Here is a 17,425-nt window from a genome sequence, read left to right as displayed (position 1 = left end):
GTCATGGAGTGTAATTAGTACTCTGCTATTTATGTGCCTGAGAAAGGCTTTATGTGGAGAGTCCAGGATGAAGGAGGAAGTTGTGGGATGAGGGAAGCACACCTTACAGCTCTCACTCTGCACTTCCCTCAACCTCGGTCATTCCAGTAGCCCAAGAGGAAAATAACTTGATGTTAAATTCATATTCAGTGAGGCGTACAGACAGAACGTCAACCTTTCCATGGCCTATTTCCCTAAGTTTTGTAAGAAGTGCAGGTCTTGTTACCACAGAGCAGTTACCAAGAGCAATCCTGGGTAAGGAAACAGTTTATCTGAAGGGGGGAAGTTCTTCTATCTTAGGATAAACATCTCCAAACTACATTTGCTTTTAAAATTTAGAGCTTTATATACTAGCAGTGCAAATGAGGCTTGTAGACATAAAATATTTTTGACTATTTTTGCCTCAAAAATAAAAATTATGATAATGTGGGAAATGTTGATGCTGTACATTAGTTTTAGTGTGGGTATAAATGCAATCTTGAGCAAATAAAAAATCAAAGTAACATAAAAAAAGAAAAAGCTGCTGTGGTCAATACATTTTCATAAACAAAACGGTATGAAACATTTTCAGTACTTTGGTCATTTATTGGTACAGATTATTTTAAAAGCAGAAACAAAACTGATACGCGTGTCCACACACATAAGACGCTTAGCACACATTCCACACATAAGTAACAACATCTTACCTTTTAGTATCCCAAATTTTGTTTCCACAGCAGTATTTAGCTTTATTTTTTTAATAAAGACTTCAATTAATTTATTTTTTATTAGTGTTAATAAAAAAGGGCAATGCATTTCTAGAAACTGAAACTGGGAAAAAAAAAAAAAAAAAAAAAAAAAAAGCAAAAATGGAGTCAAAATAATGCAGCCAAAATAATGAAGTGGTAACAGATTAAAATTGGTTAAGATTGGGATTGTATTTATAAAAAAATATTCAATCCTTCCTCCAGTAAATATCATGTTTGTTTGAAGTGAAAATGACTAAGTCTCTCAAATCATCAAACTGAACCATAATACAGTATTAGAATATAAGAAAAGTATTCTCATTCTGACAGTCACATACAAATTGTTTTGTCTGTCTGCCAAATTTGCAAGCCTGGAATACTCCTCTCTACCCAATTCAAACTTCATATTTTTAAGACTGATTCTTTTTTCCACTCAAACATACTCTTAAAATCTTAATTACTCATGTCATTTCAATATGGTATACTTATTTGTGTAACTTACTGACACTGCGGGTATGCAGCAAAGATTTCTAATGTCAAAGTGCTGAATGCATCACATTAATGTAATTTCTTCTCCAATCATTAAATAATATCACTTTATGGAAAACTGAGAGCAGAATGGAAAATCAGCAAAGAGCACTTCTTAAAAAGACTCTGAATAAGGGTTCTGTCCTTGTAATTAAGTGGCACGGCTATATACTTTTATATAATATACCAATGGTTGCCTCGGAAGTAAAAGGAAAGACGGCATATAGAGCATGTCAGTAACCACGTAACATAACCATTTCTAACCTGTTTTACATATTCCTTGTATTTGATCTTTTTAAATGTAAAATTAAAACACTACACAGGGACATTATATAACTTCTTAAAATTCTGGAGATTCTTTTATTTTCAAGATGGCATTTTACTGTTAATGAGATTAAAAAGTGCTGGAGCTTAAACGCATATTGGATGATTCAGTTTTTCATCAGAACTGATGACTGAATTAGTGCAAAACTTTCACAGTGTGCAATTTTATTGTATGTTGTAACAGACAAAACAATATTCAGCTCTATTTTTCAAACTGAACTTATTACCTACACCCAACTCAGTTAACAAAACTAAAACAATGTAAAAGAAAAAAATCAGGCCATTCAAATAGCTTAATTTTGTAAAAAATGTATTTATATTAAAGTTTCCTTTCTACCTACCTCCCTTCGGATTGCCAGAAATAAGTAATAAAGGTAATGTAATCCCTAATAAGAGATATTGCTACTGTAAGAAAAATGTTAAGCCAAACACATTTTACTTGCATGTATTTAGGTATCAGCTTTCTAATGCTTTCTGGGTGTTGTTTTATTGATAGTAGGTAGGAAAATCCACATATATTTTCAAATAGTTTTATAAAAAGTTAGAAAAATATACTTGATATTTGTTGTTTAACCTGCCTGTATTCACCCTAACATACATAAAAAAATGCATTAGAACCATTTATTAGCTGCAAAAATATCAACCACTGCACAGCACCTGGTGAAAGGTGTCAAAGAGAACATACAATCCAATATTTTATCATCTTGAAGGTATTTTTCTTCGGGTTTATAGCTATGGATTTTCACAAGTAAACCCAACATGTATTCCGTACTGTGTTCATAGGAGCTTCCATGAAAACACAGATCTTCCTTGCTTTCATGCTTTCTTCACCCTGAAGTGCTGGTGATGTGAAAAGTAAATGACAAAGTAGAATAGAATGAACTCTGTGTTTAATTGTTACCAAATTTTTACTTTGCAAGAAGCTCATAGACTGTCATTTTAAAAATTTCCCTTCATGGACAAAACCCATTTTACAATACAATTTCTTGACCATGCTTTTTCATTGTTATCTGGGATCCAGTTAAGCAGTGACATCATGGGCATCACTGTTTGGTCTTTGGCGTACAGTTAATGGTGGCAGAGGTTTTCCATAGAAATCTGTATAAAAAATGCCAGAGAAGAAAAACACATTAAATGGATGTTTACCATCTCCTTTGCTTAATAAACTGTTTAAATAAGGCCAAATGTTGTTTCCATAGCTGACATGTTTAGAGCTAATTCCTACAAAGCAACTTTCAGGCATAGTGCTCACAGCTGCTGGTGTAATGTCCAAAAAAACCACATTTAATTACATTTTGTTAAACGTGCATCAGCACTTGGGAGATCACGTCCAGAAGTAATCTACAAACATCCTGTAAACGACTGTTTATAAGGGTGGATAGTGATAGGACAAAGGGGAATGGTTTTAAACTGAGACAGGGAAGGTTTAGGTTAGATATTAGGAGGAAGTTTTTTGCACACAGGGTGGTGACACACTGGAACAGGTTGCCCAAGGAGGCTGTGGATGCCCCATCCCTGGAGGCATTCAAGGCCAGGCTGGATGTGGCTCTGGGCAGCCTGGTCTGGTGGTTGGCGACCCTGCACAGAGCAGGGGGGTTGAAACCAGATGATCACTGTGGTCCTTTTCAACCCAGGCCATTCTGTGATTCTATGATCCTAAATATAGAGCATGAAACATGCAAAGTATAGAACTGGCAACAGAGAAAATGAAGTATAAAATTTGAATTTTGGTGTATTCAATGCAGCCGTTGCAATCAAGTTTTAAGTGATACTAACACTAAGCAGCACCCAAAATTTTGTTTCCTTTTATGCATGGCATCTATCTTGAAAAGCATACTAATTTTCTAGAAGAACTATATTATGAATTTTTAGATATAGGTGTAACATTACCTGTTGCCAATAAAGGAATTTAAAGGAGGAAAATCATTCAAGACTATTAAGTACATTCAAAGCTATTAAGTACACCAGAAGAGAATAAGCATCATCCTTAAATATTTGCTAGTGATACAAAAGAAAAAAGGAAACAAGAGACAGGTCATGCAGAGAGGTACATACAAAATGTTTCACAAAAGCAAAAAAAAAAAAAAAAAAAAAAAAAAAAAGATGGTAAGAGGAGGCAGGTATCAAAAAGAAAAACTAAGTAGCTTTTTGAATTATTCAAATCTCAACTTCAGTTACATGGACAATTTTCTCCCCAGCAAAGATTTAACAACACGCCACCAAACACAAAATTCAACTTTAAGAGAGCATAGTTTTCCAATAAAAGCTGTATTACACTTGTTCTAAACATGAAATAACTTGAATTAAAACTGCATTTCCGAGCTAAAGCTAACAAAAACAAGTTGCATTACGTTGCTCTAAGAATCTAAGAATATGTATACATGTGTGTAGGATCAAGCTTTTAGCTATCACTGCATAAGCAAAATGCATAAGCAAACTTCTGTACTCTTGGAATCCCTTGACTTTAATGGAACTAACTCAGTATTCCATCAACATCTGAAAAGCAACTGAACTGCTAAAAATGATTGCAGGGTAGATGAAAACCTGCACAATGGATGTTTTATTACTGTCAGCTCTTCGAGGTCTGGCAGACAACTTAAGGACTGGCAGACAATTTTAGCTCCTAATATACATAAGACAGGTTCATCATTCCTGCAAATGCATTCTCTAGTGGCAATAAACAGATACTACCAAGTGTTGTGCTAGAATCATTACCATGACAGGAAAAATTGCAGTCCTTAGTGGAAGTAACTAATTAAAGATTGAAATAGTTTACTATACTGCTTGTTAACTTTGCCTTAAACATCCAGCACAACGTTCTCTGCTAAGAATGACACAAAATGACACAATCTATGTCCTACATAGCCCAATAATGAACACACTTCAGTTTGCACATTAAATTATTAAGATAGATTTACATCTCTGATAACACCTCGTATTAAAAACAGACCTTTGCATTGTTGTTTTCACCTCATACTACACTAGTTTTGTGTATTTCTGCAGCAATACCAGTACTAGAACTGTGTTCAGTTTTGGGCAGCTCAGTACTGAAAGGACATTGAGGTGCTGGAGCAGGTCAAAAGAAGGCAACAAGGCTTGTGAAGGGCTTGGAGAATGTGCCCTATGAGGAGAGACTGAAGGAACTGGGGCTGTTTAATCTGGGGAAGAGGAGGCTGAGGGGAGACCTTATTGCTCTCTTCCAATATCTGAAAGGTGCTTATAGTGAGAGTGGGATTGGTCTCTTCTCACTGGTGAGAGGTGACAGGACGAGGGGAAATGGCCTCAAGCTGCACCAGGGTAAGTTTAGGTTGGGTATCAGGAAAAACTTTTTTACAGAAAGTGTTGTTAAGCACTGGAATAGGCTCCCCAGGAGGTGATTGAGTCACCATCCCCGGATGTATTTAAAAACTGTTTGGATGTGGTGCTCAGGGACATGATTTAGCGGAGGGTTATTAGTTAGGGTGGTATGGTTAGGTTGTGGTTGGACTTGATGATCTTTAAGGTCTTTTCCAACCTGAGTGATTCTATGATTCTACATCTCTGCCTCACTTAAAAAAAAAATAGTAATAATACAGAAGCAGAGAAATAACTACTATCCTGAAGTCATAAACCTTACACTAGATTATACACGAATTCTGGGAAACATCTATTCCTGTGTCTTTTCATTGACTAGCAGAAACAAACAATATAAAAACTTGTTTTGAAGCATAAGAGGGCTGGTTTCTTGATGTATATTGAAAAGCTATCAAATGATTCAGTTATATACGCTCTTGGACATGGACTTTGAGAGTACTCCTGAAAAAATTCTCTGTGCAGAAACAAAGGTCACTGAACTTTTAAATGCAGTCTTTAACTTAAATACTTAGAATCTCAAAGAAATAAAGCCTTATCAAAGTCTCAGCTGAAGGAAATTAAAAAAAAACAAAATCCAAAAACTAAAAACCTATAAGCCTTCATCACAAATTGCGTCTTCAAGACACTTGCCATCAATTACCATGAAATCAAGCTAGGAGCCTTGGCTCAATCCCAGAACTACAACATAATCAACAGATGTGGAGCGTAGCTGGAAGAGTTGTGTGATCAGTATATCACAATGGACAGTTCTGGGCTCTTCAGCAGGGACAAGGATGGCAGATGAGGCAGGAGATGGCTGTGTGTGAGGGACGGGATAGACTGGGTAAGGATGAAGGGTGAAGCAAATAAAGCAACTATCAGTGTGGAATTCTGCTATAGGCCTCCCAGCCAGGATGATGATGTTGAGGAATTGTTCTTCAAGGAACTAAGAGATACCTCTAGATCATCCACCCTCGTCCTAAAGGGTGACTTCAACTTGCCAGATGTTCACTGGGAATACCACACAGCTGATAGAAACAGGTACAGGAGATTCCTAAAATATCTTGATAACTTCATGATACTGGTTCTAAGGGAGCCAATTCGGCAAAGTCCTCTCCTAGTTTTGTTGCTTGCAAACAGAGAGGGTGAAGTGGCAAATGATGGCCATCTTGGCCATAGTGACCATGAAGTAGTTGAATCTAAAATCTTTTATGATAGGAGGAAAATTGACATTAAAACTTCAATCCTGGATATGGGGAGAGCAGGGTTCAGGCTGCTCAGTGAACTACTTGGCAAGGTCCCCTAGTAAACTATTTGAAGGCCTTGGTGTCCATCAATGATGGACATTTTTTAAGTATCCCTTCTTAAGAGCACAGGAATAAGCAGTTACAATATGTTGGAAGTCATGTAGGCAGGAAGGAAGGCTGGCTTGTCTAAGCAAGGAGATTCTTATAGAGCATAGGTGGAAAAAGAAGGTATATTGCCACTGGAAGTGAGGCTGGAAAAACTGTTGTTATCCATTCTAGAGAGAAAATTGTGTGGCCAATATACTGTGAGGGACAACAAAGCGGGCTTTAAAAAATATTTTAACAGCAAAAGAAGGACCAGAGATAACATTGGTTCACTATGTGATGGGGATGGTCACTTCATAAACAGTGACAAAGATAAAGCAGATATGTTTTATGCCTTCTACACCTCTGTCATCAACAGTAGTGATGAGCACTAGGAACTTCGCTCCCCTGAGCCGAAGAAAGCAGTTGCTGAAAAAGTAACAGTATTTATAGGTGCGAAGTCCACTATTAAAATGGCCTTTAGCATGAAATTCTTATTCAGAGTAAAATGGCAATGTTCAAAAAAGATGAAGAAAGAGAGAGTCTAATGACATAGACTTTTTTTTGTTTTTCTTTAGCATCCAATTAAAGAGAAAGTGAAGATTTTTTCAGTGTTCATTAAAAGAGTATCCATTCAGAGTCCATGCTGACTCATACATAGCAGGTTATTGAAAATAACTTTTAGCTTTTACCATGTTGGAAATAATTTGTGTGACAAAAAAAAAAAAAAAAAAAAAAAAAGCTGAAATAGCTCAAGAAATACATGTTACTGCTCTATGCTGTTTCTGTTATTAACAAAATTTCTGACAAAACAAATCTCTGGCAGAAGCCCAGGCAACGTTTTTAATCTGCAAAGTGCTGAGCGCTCTAAGTTTCCTCTGACCTCAGTGGTTACCTCTGGTCATTAGACTGTTCCCTTACCGATGTGTTTTCTATCTTTAGATCCCAAAATATTTTCATTACTGTTTCTATTTTACAAATAAACTAAAGAAGCACAGGTCTCAGGTCACTGATCTTACACACCTGTGAGTAGAGAAACTAGCTTAATTTTTTTTTTCTTCCTTGTCCACCCATGCTTTTCCTACAAAACGTGACACCTCCCTTAGGCATAGATTGAGTTAAAAAAAAAAAATTAAAAAAACCCACAATTATCACCCCTTCCCTTTCTTTCCCTCCCTACCTCTCCATCTGGATTTTCTGTCTTGCCTTCTTTTCTCTACATTCCTTTAAAAAAAAAAAAAAAAAAAAAGCAGAAAGATGGCTTTGTGATTAAAATTTTCTGAAATGCAGACTAAAGACTACATTTTATGTACATTCCTTTGGAAAATGTGTAGTCTCAGAGATTTTAATTCCCCTTTAGGCAACTTTTGATTATTTGTGTGTTGGTTATCCTTTGGCAGAGAAGCTGCACATTCTGTTGCTTCAGAAATTCGGCAGGTATGTCCACATGGTGCTGTACTACAGGACCTTAACCATGACTTGAAACGATTAATTCAAGGATTAAATCTGATCTCTTTTCTCTATAAACTCCTGAATTAATATTTTCTTTGATCAAGTGTGTCCATTGCTTTAGTATGCTTATCCCCCTCTCATACTACTCCAAATGTCTTCATGTTTTTTGGAAAACTGAAAAATAAAAACCATAAGAAAAATGAAGACTTTTTCATCTAAAACTAAGAATGTATGGTTTGCCCACTTATATCCTGAATGAAGTATGTGTTTGCACACTTAAAGTAACTATCCTAGTACTGTCTGTAATATGCATTTTTATAATATTTAGGTTCATTCTGTTTGAACAAAGAACAACTAGCTTTTAACATCCCATACAATGTTAAATTTTGCAAGGGGATCTGAAAGAACTTACATCTTTAGTCAAAAAAAAAAAAAAAGGGAAAAAAGATATGAGACTTGAAAAATCAAAAAGATGCTTTCAAGTAAATTATAGGATTAGCTTTTGGTCAAAGAAAACTGACACTGAAAATTAAAAAAAAAAAAAAAAAAAAGAAGAATGAAATGACTGTAGAAGCAAACAAACAGTGGAGAATGCTTTAAGAAAGTTCAAAACCCAAAATATTTTAAATTACCAGTATGATGTGTTTCACCAAGAGGCTCGAGTTTTCGAAGTCTATTAAGTTTAGGAGTTCCCCATCCAACTAAAGAAAAACAAAAACTGTCAAAATACATCTCTACTTGATTCTGAGAAAATTTATGGACACCAGTCTCTTTTTGGAGAATTCACAGCATTTAGGAATGGAAAAAAAAAAACGTATTATACATTTGATGAATTCCACTTAGATAATTTTAAAATAAAATGATCTACCCTTAAAAATACTGATATTTTGATTACCCACTGATATTAGTCTGACTCCTTTCCTGTGCATGTGAAAATAACAACTTCTCCCCGTGGTATGAATGAAATCAATACTGCTAAAACTTCAGATTGTGAAGTGGGAAACTACATCAGAGATTTCTTAAAGAAGTTTTGGCAGTGTATCTCTGTGTGCATACCAGTTTCATCATTGACAGATAAATATTTTAAAAGTTTAAAAACCACAGATTGAGACATCAGTTATTGCTTATTAGTACGTTTACCTGGTGGAAGAGCTGGTGGTGGTGTAGGATTTGGGGGAACTGCATCATCTCCATTAATGGGTTCTACTCTGTGGCCTCTTTTTAATTTTGTTTTTTTATTTTTCTTCTTACTGTTATCTATACGGAACAGAAATAATTAAATGAATATATAATTACATACCACATGGTTATATTCAGAGAACATGTTAAATCATCTTTTAATATGATCACTGGGGTGAGATGCATGAGCGTTTTCGGTCTAGATTTGCACAATACAACAAAAGTTTGTGAAATGTGCAATGTACAGAGCACACTTTGTTACTGTAAGCATAAAATATATGCAAACTCTACATTTTAATAAACAAATTCATCTTAGCTTGGTAGCGATGGCAACTGGATCACATATTAGATTATGATAACAAAGGACTCAGTTTCAGCTGTAATCACAGAATCATAGAATCACCAAGTTTGGAAAAGACCTCCAAGATTATCCAGTTCAACCATCCACATGCCACCAATATTTCCCACTAAAACATGTCCCTCAGTACAACATTTAAACATTTCTTGAACACCTTCAGGGACTCTGATTCCACCACCTCCCTGGGCAGCCTGTTCCAGTGCCTGACCACTCTCTCAGAGAAGAAGGATTTCCTAACGTCCAACCTGAATTTCCCCTGGCACAACTTGAGGCCATTCTGTCTAGTAATATCAGTCAAACTAGCAAATACACACTTTTTAAAAGTAGATCTTTCAGTTCAATAACTGAATGGTGTGCTTTGAATGGATTCAATTAACATGTAGCATCTTGAAAAGTAATGCAGACATAGGGAAGAAATGTGTGAAAAATAACATCAGAAGGAAGCAGAGTTACCTGAGTCAAGGCTTTCTGAGGTTTGCTGCTCATTTTCTTCATGCTGCAAATGTTGTGCAGTAGTAGAATTGCATGTTTCTAGTCTGGTATCATTTGTTTCTTGACTACCGTTAATTGATAATTGCTGAGCATCCACTTGTTCCTGTTCTGTTCGAGATGCTGAAACAACAGTCGCCTTTTCAGTCTCCAACCTTTGCCGCTTCTTTTCCTTCTCAATTTGTTTTTCATTCTAATAATAATAATAATGATAATATTTTAATTTGTTTTTATAACTTTTAATGCTGTAAACTAATGATACAAGGAAATTTTCCTGAAGTACTTTTTTTTTTTTTTTTTATGCCTCAGATATAGCATACAAACTTTTCAGATAATAACTGAAGAAGGTAACATCTCCATTACGCCACCTGGAGTGGCACAAGAAGAAAAAAAAGACAAGGGACTTACAGCAAAAGAAATTATCTTCACATTTATATCTTGACATCCACTTACATATGAGTGACAGAGCTTTACAGCCTGTTTTCTTGCATTGTTTTTATTTTTTGGTTAGATGAGGAAGAAAAGACACTACATATATATACAAGAACAATAGTCCTAAGCAAATTTTTTTCCAGTCTTAATTTTCAATAGAAAACAACAGGTTATGCTGAGAAATCTAAGAAGTTGAAGTAGGCAGGAAGATTCTATCTAAGTAACTACAACACTAAAACTCTTTACAAGAAATTGGCAGACTTGGAATATTTTCCAGTCCTGAATGTCCAATAGTTTAATCAGGAAATATTTTCAATCAAGTTTTTACAGTGTGATTATTTTACTGTGTCTTCAATTTTTTCCCCCTTAAACCAATACTAGGGAATTTTCTTAACAAGAAAGCATTGATTTGTTGCACAGAAAACAAGACTGCCAAGATTAAAAAAAAAAAAAAAAAAAAGTGGTGTGTGTACTGACTTAGAGCAATTCTTTCAAAGAAACCACTTTTCTTATTACCTCTCAGACATTTGTTAGAAGGTCTAAAATGATCCAGATTTCCACATATTCCCATACCTCAGAGATTACTGCAGCTATAGGCTGGAAAGGGTTTTCAGAATTCCCAGGCTCAGGGTCCTCCTCATCTTGTACACTTCTTCCTTCTTCTCTTTCCCTTTTTAGTTGATATTATTTTGTTGTTGTTATAGTGTGTTTTGTGGATAGAGGAGAAAGATGAACAAAGAATTATCAAGTAGCCAGGTCATAAATTTTACAAAATAGAGACCAGTTATTAGGTCATCTGACTCATCCTCCAGGATATGCCAGCTGATTTTTACAGCATCTTTCTCTATTTTGGAAAACACATTCTACAAAAATCATAGTAACAGGCTAACATCAGTAGAACATAAAGACACGTTATAGCACAGGTAAAAACACATGTTGTTACGTGCCAGAATGCTCAAGTTGCACTTCAGAAAGCCTGCAGTTTCTAAGGATCAGACATGTGACAGAATACTTCTGTAACAAAGATTTTGATGGTTCAGCAGCATGACGACATATCAGCATTGTTAATCTTCCACAACTATTATTTCACTTCAATATTCAAGAAAATTGACATGCTGAGAAACCAGACTATCTAAAACATCTTCTGTATTTCACAGAATCATAGAATCACAGAATGGCCTGGGTTGAAAGAGACCACAGTGATCATCTACTTTCAACCCCCCTGCTATATGCAGGATTGCCAACCACCAGACCAGCCTGCCCAGAGCCACATCAGGCTACACACTGAGCCATTGCTCGCCCAAATTAATCCAAAAAAAGTGGTTTGGATTTCTTTAAGAGGAAAATCACAAGTGAGAAGTGACATTCTGAACAGGAAGTAAACGGTTAATATTGCCCAAAAATGAGCACCAAGTCAGTCGTGCATTTAGCACATTTTGTTTCTCATCGTTCTAGATTCTCTTAACATATGGAAAGGAGAACAGCTGACAAACTACTCAGTACATATAGTAACAGTTAGGGAAAATAATTTGTTTCAGCGAGAGTCAGAAAAGTCGAGAAAATCAAACCAAATAAGTAAGGGCACAAATCAAGGGACTTCACAGAAGCTTCACAGTTACTTCTCACAATAACTCAGACTTGCATGTCTCTACATTTTTAGGGCAGACAGAGAGAAAACGGGCACTTAGAGCATTTTATGATAATTCCCCAGTAAAATGGTTCACAACAGTCTCTAATCGGAACCCTGGTAGGCTGCTGACAACTGCAAAAGACCTTGGAAGAAAACTAATAAATGCTCAGATCGTTTGAGTTGGAAGGGACCTTTGCAAGGACACCTACAGATAGATCAGGTTTGCCAGATCATGAGTCCCTACTTCCCTAAATCATGTTAAGTCCACTCCGTGCCTTGTGGGCTGGATACCCTAAAGTTTATTAGGCATAGCATCAAGTAAAGTTTAATCTTGTATATTCACATATGGGTTAACAAAGTGTCATTTAAGTTAGTAAAAGGTTATTTTAGGACACACCTGAAGATATATTAAGATTAAATGATTATATATACATATACATATATATACATATATTTATTGTTAGCATCCTGTGAAGATCTATCAGCAAGACCAAATTTATTCCACAAATGGCTTTGCAATTCTCACTCCAGCATGAAAAAAGGGACTGAAACAGGCAAAAATTTGTAGGTCTTAAAGAAAAGGTTTGGCATTCAGGTCCTTACTTCTAATAGGTAAGCCTTGACTTGAAGCCTTAAATCCATCACATAAGCTCTATGAACAAGAATTAATCAAATATCCTAGAGAGGGAGGGAAGGGAGGTAGGAGAAATAGCAGAAAATGAACCTTTCTTCTCGTATCCTTCTCACTCGCTCAGCTCGTTCTCGTTTCTTTTGTTCCTCATATGCCTTTTGTTCTGTAGTATCTCTTTGGATGCGCTCATTTAAGGCATCGAAATCTTTTGCTATGATATGCAGAAGCCAATATAAACCCTTTTTAATTGATTTATCAATTTTTTTCCCATAGCCCATGACAGCTGAGCAAGGTTCCTGTAAATATAAGAAGGAAATTAATTAATTAATTAATTTATTTGCAGTTCAGATTACTTCACCAAATACATGGGCCCAGCCAAACCAATACTGTTGATCTTAAGCTTGCAAAACATTAAGAAGTATGAGAAATAAATCTGCATTTAGTTATTGTGTAAATGTAGATGTATTTTTTTGCTAAGATACAAATCACATCAGGTCTACCAAATTCCTGTATTTCCTGTCCCACTTTGGCAATACTACCTGCTGCACAGAAAAATGTTTGCATGTCAATATCCAAATAAACATACATATACACCAGTTATATAATATCCATTATTCATTTACACATCTATTTATATTCCTATTTCAACAGACAATCTATGCATCTTCATAGGAATACAAGCATTTTATCAAACTCAAATATGTATTTTTTATCTTGCTGGTGCATTATAATAGCCTAAATTATATTTATCTAGTAAAATAGGGGAAAAAAAAAGATCCAAGGAAATCGGTTTAGCTTCAGTTCATGAAATAAATGTTCAAGTTATTCCCAAGCATTTAGGAGATTAATAAAGTTGTATCTGAATTTGTCAGAAAAACTCAAACCTCTTCAATTTCTCAGATCAGGAGAGGAGTGACGTAAAACATCCATTTTGACTGAAATAAAACTTTTGTTATGATATTCTCATAAACAAAGAGACACAAGTAGGCAAATCTATTGGAAAAACAGGTGCAAAATTTTGCTAAACTATTTTAGAATACTCGATACAACACTTGAGGTAAGAGTGGTTGACTATAAGGAAATAAGAGGAACAGAAAAATAATTTAAAAAATATTGATTTTAAGTACATCTAGTAGGAACATGTTGAAAGGACAGGAGTGAGCTTCTCCTTGAAGTGAAAAAGCATCCAGGAGTTATGATAATAGTCCTCAAAAGAGGAGAAAATTCAAAATAGGAAAAAAATAATTTTTTGTTTGTGTTTGTAATCAGGAAGACAACTATAACTGGCTCTAATTGGAACAAAAAAGATGTGGCTCAATTCTAAGGTTCAAATATGAGTGTTATTTACTGCAGAACACCATAGCATTCTCTAGAAAAACCTTATCAGGGAGAAGACGTGTAGACTCTCTAAGAAACTAAGCTAATAGACCGGTCTATTTTCATCTAGGCTTGCACAAAGGTTACTTCTGTAGTAGTTCAAGTATAAAATACAGAAATTTAGAGATACAGAAAACATAGAAATATTACAAAAAGATGATGGTCATTCTGACTGACACTGTATGACTGCTAGACAAATGACTCAAATTGCAGAGAAATATAAAAATCCAAAAGAAAACTGATTGAATATAACAAAAAAAAGTTTTTTTTTATTCCTGCCTCATTTTATTTAAATCTTTTTTTGTTTTATAATCCCATATTTAAATTTATCCCACGAATGATCATACTGAAAGAGCTTGCGACCATGTTTATCTTTAATGATCCTAGTAAAAGCCTTTCCTTGGGGGCTGAAAACAGATGATCATTATGGTCCTTTTCAACCCAGACCGTTCTACAGTTCTATAATCCATACTTCATAAAGAGGTTTGCAAGATTCTCACAGCTGCTTTCAGCTGAAATGACTCAGAGTACACAGTCTAGTTTCAAGATAAAAACAGAGAATGGGAAATTAAGTAAATCTAAAGTACTGGAAACATGCATTAGAATCTTTCAAGTATTTTCTATTGTTAATGATTTGTAAGAAAATAATATTACCATAGAAATCCCTCAAGAACAATACTGTGATCTTTTTATGTTTATGATTGCTGCTGTATACTCAGTGCAATGTCTGCTGAATGAAGAAAAGGCTTCAAAGGGTCAAGACACAATGAATCTAGGGGGGCTATGCTATAATACAGCTTCCTACAAAATAACATTATATCTGTGCTACTGAATATTTAAACTCTTCCTACAGAATTAAAAATGCTTTTAAGTTTAACACCCACATATCAGATGGAATGTATATTCAAAATAATCTTCCAATATTGTTCAATAGTTTCTATATAATCTGTAATATTCTTAAAACATTTATGTGGCAATTACAAAAAGATCGTACACTTAAAACTCACAAATACTTGAATTAGAAGATTTGTTGATTAAAAAATGACCATGACTACTACATCTAAAATGTAATTATTTTAGGACAGATATTAACTAGATCTTACTGTGTCTACTGGGCTGGGAATTAGAATACTTAATTTACTTTACTCTTACTGTTTCACAGATGATAACTCAGACTACATGAGGCTTTAGCTATGGACAGAAAGGAGACAAACATTACAACTGAACAGTGGTCCCTCCTGAATGTCAACATAAGCAAATTTCACTTTCTACTCCTTCAAGAAGGTGGAATACTAAACTTGCCATACACCCACATTACTAATTCATTATTTTTATATGGTTTCAAGCTGGAGTAGTAAATGACAACCTTTGTAGCAATGTCTTCAACAAATTCAGAAGCCAAGTGTCAAGGTGAACAGTAGATTGCTTGAAAAAAATAAAAAAAAATTAAAAAAAAAAATACAGATGTATATACCATATCTTTGCTGGGATTGCAGGCATCTTGTTTCATTTTTATGCTATATGGCATAATCCCCTATCTCCTTGCAAGCATTATGTAGGCTGCAGAGCTCAGTACAAGCATGACTCTAATGCCCTATAACTTGCAGTACCCACTGATTTTTAACCTCTTATATCTTGAATGAATTACACTCTAGCAGAATTTAAACAAGGAGAAGACGTATGGCAGAAATACCTTGTTTCTGTGAGGATTAACCTTGCTTCTCTGAGAAAAACTAAGATAATAGACAGAACTGGTGTAAATTTCTTCAGGGTTTGCATAAACGTTATTCTTGTTGCTGGGATTGCAGGCTTCTCATTTCAATGTTATGCTAAATGGCATAATTCCCTACTCCTTACAAGCACGTATGCATAAGAAAATGAAGCATCTTAAAATATACTTACAATCTGACACAGACATTTGTGTTCATTGACAAGCTTTTCCAGAGATAAGGTCTCGATTACATCTGCTTCTGACAGAGCTCCTTCTCTGTCCTGCTTATTTGCCAGCCTGAAGAAAAGATCAAAAGAAAACACTCAGCATCCAGAAATATGGAAAAAAACTAATCTTAAAAACTACATTCCAGACAAAAGTAGGAAAACGTAGGAGAAAGTAAAGAGGAAATGCATTACTCCAGCTTTAATTCTTAGTTCTTTCTACCATACACCATTTTCATCAGAGATACTGATATTAATGACTACGCATCCACAGATAAAGCAATCATATTTTACAGCTGAGAAGACAGCAACTGTACTGCTCACCTATGGCAACCCAGTATAACCTGCTGGGGTCTGTGGATCAAAGTTCAGAACTTTGCAACTTCCCAATCCACATGCACTTTCCACGTGCACATAATACTGCTTCACAATCACCTCAGGTCTGCCTGAGGTGGACAGAAAAAAAACTGTGGAAAGCACAATTTTTCTCAGCTGCCAAACAGTTTGTTATGTAGTATCTTGAACCTGTTCTTCATAAGTAAAACTCAGAATTTGCATGAATAGCTCTAAAAAACATATTTTATTATTAAAGCAAGAGAAAAAAAAGGAAGGTATACAAAATGCATAACTTACAAAATAAGTATTCTGTAAAATGAAGTGCCTTTATTGTCTTATTTTTTATTCATTTCTATGAATGTCAGTGGGTACTATTTTTTCTGCATGGAAAAAGACACATCTTTGCTTCATCTGCATTTCCATGTCAGACTCCATTCTGTCACTCTGCCCCTCTGCTGCTATCTGTCACATGGCAACAAAATATAACAGAATTCTGGTGGAAAGGTTCAACCTCTACTGCTATACCAACATCCACTCTGACATTATGAGTGAACATAATAAAATAGGAGGCATTACCTTTGGAGCAGCCCTCAGATCATTTTGGAATATAACATATAATCAGATTTTGATTTCTACAAATACTGGTAATAGTCCTTTCTACAGTTGTCATAATCCAGACAATTTAAGTGCAAAAGCTGTAAAAGGAATTTTTCATAGTACTAGGAAAACAGAAAACTGCACTTGCTTCTCTCTAGTAAAGCAATTCCCCTAAAATAACTTTTTTGTAATTTAGCAACTCTTCCACTGCCAAAGAATTCTCAATCAACTTTCTAGACAAAATCACAAACAATTTGGCCTCCATGAATGCAATGGCAGATTGGTTTAAAACCAGACTTCACGGTCTTTCTTCTAAATCTGAAGTTGTCATCATCACTTTTAGGGAATGTTTGGCCAAAGCTTATAAGAATTTATCATACTCCTTACTGGGAGGAAACGATGGTAAAGAATTCACTCCATACTTAGAGAAACTTGTCAGCATATGAGGTCCACCCACAAACTTACTTAATCTGATTTTTCCAGAATTGTAGTATCAGAGTCTCAGTTCTTAATTATCATAATCCTAAGAGATCCTTTAACCTCAAAGAGCCACAAAAAAGCTGTATTATATTTACAGTTCCAAAAAACATTCCTTGTTGTTCCATTAATCTCATGTGCTGTGATTCATTACCTGACCTTCCCTTTCAAGGAGTGTGTATGAAGGAGACCATGGAAAGACAGCTTCTTAAACATCCTGACAGCTCAATTCTCTTTTGTTCTTCGTTAGTC

At 35.2% G+C, this 17,425-nt stretch overlaps 1 protein-coding gene across 5 annotated transcripts in view; it reads right to left on the bottom strand.

Moving 5' to 3' along the window:
- Nucleotides 1-1,909: 1,909 nt before the first annotated feature.
- The window catches only part of ARL13B (ADP ribosylation factor like GTPase 13B), a 47,296-nt gene continuing 31,780 nt past the window's right edge, over nucleotides 1,910-17,425 (bottom strand). For 3 of the 5 annotated variants that reach the window (XM_048937053.1, XM_048937061.1, XM_048937090.1), the window contains exons 5-11: nucleotides 15,731-15,836; nucleotides 12,545-12,747; nucleotides 10,764-10,860; nucleotides 9,723-9,951; nucleotides 8,873-8,989; nucleotides 8,365-8,433; nucleotides 1,910-2,714 (exon numbers count right to left, since the gene is read on the bottom strand). In XM_048937053.1, coding sequence (XP_048793010.1) covers nucleotides 2,638-2,714; nucleotides 8,365-8,433; nucleotides 8,873-8,989; nucleotides 9,723-9,951; nucleotides 10,764-10,860; nucleotides 12,545-12,747; nucleotides 15,731-15,836 — 898 coding nt within the window. In that variant the 3' untranslated portion in view covers nucleotides 1,910-2,637. Of the gene's footprint in view, nucleotides 2,715-7,460; nucleotides 7,505-8,364; nucleotides 8,434-8,872; nucleotides 8,990-9,722; nucleotides 9,952-10,763; nucleotides 10,861-12,544; nucleotides 12,748-15,730; nucleotides 15,837-17,425 lie in introns of all 5 variants that reach the window. The other 2 variants (XM_048937071.1, XM_048937078.1) reach the window with 2 other exon arrangements.

The sequence above is a fragment of the Lagopus muta genome, chromosome 1 (assembly GCF_023343835.1).
Source record: "Lagopus muta isolate bLagMut1 chromosome 1, bLagMut1 primary, whole genome shotgun sequence".
In the NCBI taxonomy this organism is placed as follows: domain Eukaryota; kingdom Metazoa; phylum Chordata; class Aves; order Galliformes; family Phasianidae; genus Lagopus; species Lagopus muta.
The sequence above is the reverse complement of the archived record's forward strand: the minus strand, read 5'-3'. Positions and strand labels throughout refer to the sequence as shown.